This window comes from Oncorhynchus nerka, linkage group LG7 (assembly GCF_034236695.1).
Source record: "Oncorhynchus nerka isolate Pitt River linkage group LG7, Oner_Uvic_2.0, whole genome shotgun sequence".
Lineage (NCBI taxonomy): Eukaryota > Metazoa > Chordata > Actinopteri > Salmoniformes > Salmonidae > Oncorhynchus > Oncorhynchus nerka.
The window spans coordinates 81787758-81794706 of record NC_088402.1 but is presented as its reverse complement, the minus strand read 5'-3'; the positions used below and the strand labels follow the sequence as shown (position 1 = coordinate 81794706).

Below are 6949 nucleotides of genomic sequence, written 5' to 3'. Positions count from 1 at the left end.
ATAACAGTCCCTTTTCAGGTAGCCCTGCGATCCATAACAGTCCCTTTTCAGCTAGCCCTGGGATCCATAACAGTCCCTTTTCAGCTAGCCCTGGGATCCATAACAGTCCCTTTTCAGGTAGCCCTGGGATCCATAACAGTCCCTTTTCAGCTAGCCCTGGGATCCATAACAGTCCCTTGTCAGTTAGCCCTGGGATCCATAACAGTCCCTTTTCAGCTAGCCCTGGGATCCATAACAGTCCCTTTTCAGCTAACCCTGGGATCCATAACAGTCCCTTTTCAGGTAGCCCTGGGATCCATAACAGTCCCTTGTCAGGTAGCCCTGGGATCCATAACAGTCCCTTTTCAGGTAGCCCTGGGATCCATAACAGTCCCTTTTCAGGTAGCCCTGGGATCCATAACAGTCCCTTTTCAGGTAGCCCTGGGATCCATAACAGTCCCTTGTCAGGTAGCCCTGGGATCCATAACAGGTGCCCCTATTTGTATATTTTATTGTGGGATTGTTAAACCAACAGAGGAACAAAGATATATTCCGTCCTAATATGGGACCTTGACTGTTTTTTAAAGTCCACTGGTGATATACCTATCCATATCTAATGGCACTATGGAGTAAATGATGTGCGGCTGAAACTGATATACTGTATCTGGTAGCCTATATCTGACCCGTCCTAATTTCCTTTGTATAAAAAGACTTCAAACCATGGCACAATGTGTTGCAACAGAAATAGTATATAATACGAATATTTATTCAATTAAGTGCGAAACAGCAAAATATTTACAAAAATAGTATGACAAAGTAGTGATCAACACCCAAACTGAGAAACACTTGAAAGATACTTCAAATAAATAATTGTAATACTTCATCAGTAAAGCTGCCAGTGACTGACAATGCACTGCACGAAGAAGACAGCAAAACAGAAAACAGTGCTGAGGAAATGCAAAAAGGAACAGACAATAGTTATAAAAAATAAATATTAAATACAGATATAAATTAAATTCATTTCTGTTCATACGGCTAATAGGATACTGGCTACAGTATTGGCCTAAGTGCAGAAGTTATAGTAAATGAGGGTAGAACAACATTGTGTCACTTCCTCCTCATCTTCAGGCACACTGAGGACTTTCTACCCAAGCACCCCTGGGTTTTAAGGGGTCTACACAGTCTTGCTCTCTAGCTAGTTCTACGTACATTTATTTCGCAGGATTTTTGGAATGCGACGCAAACGGACCTCAATAAGCTCTGTTTGCGTAGACTGTGTAGAGCCATTTAGTGGAGATCCCTGGTCATGGATATCTGAGACAGTGTGCAGTCAGTGCATATACCTGGATATCTGATTTGGTAAACAATAACAAGTATTATAGCTACATAGCCTGTAATAGGAACTGGGGGTGGACTTATCCAGACAGAAATAGAAACAATAAACAATGAGAATAAATTAATAATACTATTAAGGGCGTATCTTTATCTTATCAGTAGTTCTTTATGATCAGGTAGGTTGAGTTGAGTCTCTCTCTGAGCATTCTACAGTCTCCCAGAGTAAGATAGCAGACAGTGTAAATGTCATATCATTGTCTCTCTACACAGTAATTCATAGAGTCACGGGCCTATACGTATGGGCAGCAGGATTGCAGGACCAGAGGCAGGGCTCTGTACAGATCTCTCCCCTGGCCACGCAGCTTCACTTTCTCCTTCACTCACTGTAGATGGTGCCCATCTGTGAGGCGATCATGTGTGGTGGAGGGAAGGAGTCGAAGGCCTGGATGTCTAGGGGCAGTTCGTAGCGTGAGGCCTGGAAGAGGTAGGCTTGAGGCCCTGGCAGCCCGCCCAGAGAGGTGGGGGGGTAATGGGGAAGGGACGAGAGATAGTGGGAGGGGTAGTTCCTCTCAGCCTCGTGGGGGGAGGGCTCTTGCTTCAGGGTGAAGTTGCTGCTGATGCTGAGGGGAGGAGTGAGGGGCCCGTCGTAAGGGGGGGTGCCGTTGCTACTACAATCTTTAGGGGAGGGGTGCTGCTCGTAGGGCACTCCCTTGAAGCTTTTCATGTGGAGTAGGTGGGAGGCCTCCAGTGAACCGTAGGGAGGGCTAGGCAGGCCCGTAGAGGGGTAGTGACCACTCAGTGGTTGATGACCACAAGGCTGGCCCCCTAGACCACCCCCGACTCCCAGAGCGCCACAGGGCTTCTCATCCAGCTTGTTGATCATCAAGGGGGCTGAAGGCCCCAGCTGGAGACACCCAGCCACCAGGTTGCTAGTGGGCTGGGACAGGCCTTTACACAGCATCTCTATGAAGCCGTGGCTCTCTGGGGACTGACCGCTCTCCAGCACCTCAGACAGGGCCCATATGTAGTTGTGGGCCAGCCGCAGGGTCTCGATCTTGGACAGTTTCTGGGTCTTGGAGTAGCAGGGCATGACCTTGCGTAACACTTCTAGCGCATCGTTTAGCCCGTGCATGCGGGAGCGTTCGCGGGCATTGGCTTTGCTGCGTCTCGCCTTGAACCTCTCCTGTCTGGCTCTGGTCATCTTCTTCTTCTTGGGGCCCCTCCGTTTTGGAGCCTCGTTCTCTCCGTCCATTCCAGCCTCCTCATCACCATCATTATAAATGTCTTCCTCCTCCTGATCCTCAATGCCTTCGCTGCCATGCCCAATGCTTCCGAAGCCCTCGGGGCCCAGGCTATAGCGGCCCCCCATCTCTAGACCTCCCTCTCCATCCTGGGAGCTCATGTCCTCCTCTAGCCAGCCCAGGGAACTGACCAGCTCAGACACCCCTCCACGTTTAGACATTGTGATCTGAAGAAATAAAAAACACATATTTGATCAAGCACATTGTTTCCTGTTTGCCATAGAAATCAGGACAGAGCTGAAATGAGCAGACATTTTGAGATGGATAATTAGGGATGGCATCACCATCCCTAATGTAGTAGGCTAAGTATTATTGAAATGAGTCGACCTATTAGCTGTTCCCATTATATTGGTTGCCTAGACATGAGATAATCCTTTCAGAACTGCTGTGTGGACAGCGCAAACAAGCCCAGGAAGCTCATTTTCCATCCCACCGAATGGATGAATATTTGAGCAGATACAGAACATCTCTCAACTCTGCCAGAAATATAATTGAGGAAAATGTGTTCAATTTCCAGTAAGCAGTATAATTCTGTCGTTGGTAGTCGACCTAATGTGAGACACTTTGGGGCTAAACTCGGTGGTTCCCTGCTGTTGATGTCGTGATTTTGGAGACACTGTCAATCTGGGACACGAAGGGATTTGTCCAGCATATAAAACCCTCAGATTAAATTGAGGGTATATAGACGAGTGAACAAACACGGGAACAAATATATTCTGCATTAACAGCTAGGTTTGATTTGCTGAGCGGAATCAATACGGTTTTAAATCCAATTTTGCTAGCAATTGTTATAAAAAATGCCACTACACGAGATTGATTTCTGAATCAAAAGGATATAAAACGTTAATTGTGGACTCGGGTGAACTTTCTCAAACACACCAGAATCCAAATAGCCTAAATCCCTGCTTAAGTGCAGACATGATTGTTTTAAAACTACGTTGTCCTAGTTACTGACTGAGAAGCCGTGCGTAAAAGTGCGACAGTTTCCTACAATTGCAGGCTAACTGTATTTGACACCGACAATAGTAGCCTATTGCATATGGTAAAATAGAAACCATAACATGCTGTCTATATTCCGCCAGTACAGTTAGCGGTCTCACTTTCTTGTTGATATGATCCGATAATGCATTATAGTTTCGTTTTTTGGTGGCATTGTTATAGGACGATTATGAAGAATGTCATCTTCAATAATTGATTTTCCTGTTATAGAAAACAGTAAATAAATTAATATAAATGCAGTTTACAGTTATTTGTATCTGTTGGCACCCATTGCAGAAATCCTCTGTGATTAATGCAAAATGATCTGGAACAGGACCACATGAGTCATTTATTTTATAACATTAAAAAACTCACCTGTTTTACAACTCGCACTTCCAAATTTGTCAGACGTCTGGCTAACTTCCAAAGTCCCACTACTAACGAAAATGATTTCACTCAAACGTTTCTTTCTGTTGCGCACAGTGTCACCGTCCTTTCCAAGTTCCCTTTCTTTCCCTCAATTATCCATCAGTGCGCCTGAGACTTTTTCATCTCCGACTGGCATGAATATGTCGGAGTTTAGCCTTTAGGAGATTGACTGGCCCCTCCCACGTGCGCCTCACCCATTGTGCAAAACGCGCATGGCGGGCTCGAGCCCAAAGTGTCCGGTCCAAACAACCGTACATGCGTCACCAATGTGTGTGTGTGAGAGAGAGTTTTAGAAAATGTCCACAATTCCATAATTATTTTACACAATACCATTTGTCCAAAATTGTCACATTATGATTTTTCCCCATTTGAAAATATTATTGCACATCTCATAGATTGAAATAGGCAACCATGAGATTTATTTTGCAGTTCAATGCATTGTAAAAGGAGGATTTGGGTCTCAATTAAGATGTATATTGGAAATGTGAGAAGTCTATAGCTACGGTTGTGCTGTAACCCAATTTGTAATTACCTTTCCTAAACAATTGACGGAGCTCATTCTGCACAATACTTTAAATATCCATTAAATTAGAACGCTTGGATGACCGCATCATGTGTTGGAATCATGTTACAAAGCGTTTCGGATATTTTAATTACGCACAGTCTGAGGAAAGGACGCTCATCCATCGCGGTATGTGTAAGTGATTTTGGCAGCTTGGTATGGTAAGAGCAGGTGTATGCGTTGTTCACCCGTCCATTAATTTGCTTCTTCCACTTATTAGCCCCATATACCCTACTCCCCCGTCTCTGTGCCCAGGAACAGTTGGATGAGTCAAGCAGCACATAAGTTATCTGATTTCAACCGGTTGGTGTGCCAGAACGCTCTCGTATTATCATACTTTTTTTATATATAAAAGTTGTAAATCGAAAATAAAGTAGATTTGATATACAACTCAAGACTTAATCATATCTGACGGAAAATAATAGGGCCTATCAGTTTGAGAAAATAAAAAAAAGTTTAGTTTTATTTCAAATCTATTTGTTTTCGTTTTACAACTTGTATTTACACACACACACACACACACACACACACACACACACACACACACACATATATATATATATATATATAAAACAAACAAAAAATATTCTGGCGCACCAAACGGTTGAAATTAGATAACTTATTTGCTGCTTGACTCATCCAACTGTTCCTGGGCACAGAGACGGGGGAGTAGGGTATATGGGGCTAATAAGTGGAAGAAGCAAATTCATGTTTAAATTGGGGATGCTTTGCGATGGTGTAAAACGGTTTTTCAAAGTTCATTGCTTTAACTGGTAGTTTAAATGGTATTTTTTAAAGTTTAATGAAACGTTTTAAAAGTCCTTTAAACACTTAAACCTGTTTGCACACATAATTCCTGCCTGCCCCTAGCATAATTTAGTCTAAGATACGTTTATTTTTGCAATTTCACAACATCTGAGTCATAACAAACGCGCATCATGTGATGTACCCGTGCGTGGCGAGCCGCGACGCAGTAGGGGCTCTATTGTGTTCGGATGCCATTGACAGACCAGGCTTGCGGGTCGCACGTGCCCCGCATTGATCCCATTGTGCTGCATGAGGATCACATCTGTGCTTGTGAGTCGGCTCCCGGGCTATCTTGCCTCTCTCTCTCTGATCGAAAAAAACAAACTTTTACATCTCAGTTTCCTCTCTAACTTATGTTCTCCATGCCACAGGTAAAAGTAAGCTATGCATTTGTCACTTTTCATAGACAGACAAGTTATGCTTACCATGTCTCATGCAGACAGTCCACACTGTAGGCCTACAGATTTAAAACATTGCTTGATCTTTTAGATGTTGTAAAGATTAGATATTGCAGCATGATTCAGTAAAATGAGAATTTTAAAATCCGATGACACTAAGTTGCCGGGCTAGGCTATAGGACTCTCTAGATCATTGGATGGACAGATGGTCAGATATGGAGGGGAGGGGGGTGGGGGGGGGGGGGGGGTACGCCTGCCTCACTTGATATCTCGTGCTGAAACAGCACTGAGATAATGGAATAACGTCCATACCCACATGGCCTTTTCATTCCTCATCAGCGCATTGCCATGGGGGCGAATGGATAGAGTGGGGATGGAACGGTTTGGTTTCTGAGGGTTTGCACGTGCTTGGGTGCACCGCATCGTCCTATCGAGAGCGTGGGACTATAAGGTTCTATCTGCAAAATGATGATTCCGATTCCATAAATGGCTTTAAAGTTCAAAACCCTCATTGGTTTGAATGTCAGCAATTTTTCATCTTGTAAAATTTTGAACTTAACATGAATTGGGTTATTTAGAGTACCATATAGGTAGAGAACATTGAACAGAACAAGGCTATGTCAATAACTACATGTTGACAGAATTGCAGACAGAACCCTATAGTCCCAAGCTGTCCCCATGTGGAAACCAGAAGTTACATGTGTGTGTGTCAACCTATGTGTAACCAGACTCAGTGTCTGTCATGTGCACCTCTCTGCTCCCTCTAAATATCACAGCCCACATGTAACCCCTGTCTCCCAGGTAACCACATGCCCCCAGATAACCCTTCTCCCAGGTAACCACGTTCCCCCAGGTAACCCCTGTCTCCGAGGTAACCATGTTCCCCCAGGTAACCCCTGCCTCCATGCCAGTCATCACACTTGCAGCCTGCTCCGGGAACAGTAGCTCTGGGAATGATGAATAGTAGTGTTCCTTAACTTCCCACAGTCCTCACCAGGGGGGGGGGGGGGGCATTCTGTCCCTCCTGCCTGCTCCAATGCTGTGATTAAAATATCCAGTTGGACAAATATGAGAAGAAAACAAATATTAGGTGAATCTGCCAATAACAAAATGGCACACTCAGGTGGGCAGGAAAGGAGCTTTGATGGTTTGAGTTTATA

The 6949-nt window shown here is 44.3% G+C and overlaps 1 protein-coding gene across 1 annotated transcript; it reads right to left on the bottom strand.

Annotated features, from left to right (window-relative positions):
- Nucleotides 1–751: 751 nt before the first annotated feature.
- Nucleotides 752–4137, bottom strand: LOC115124793 (neurogenic differentiation factor 4-like). The gene is made up of 2 exons (XM_029654268.1): nucleotides 3969–4137; nucleotides 752–2782 (listed from the first exon to the last, which is right to left on the bottom strand). The coding sequence occupies exon 2, from the start codon at nucleotides 2774–2776 to the stop codon at nucleotides 1691–1693; it is 1086 nt and encodes a 361-aa protein (XP_029510128.1). The 5' UTR covers nucleotides 2777–2782; nucleotides 3969–4137; the 3' UTR covers nucleotides 752–1690.
- Nucleotides 4138–6949: the final 2812 nt, after the last annotated feature.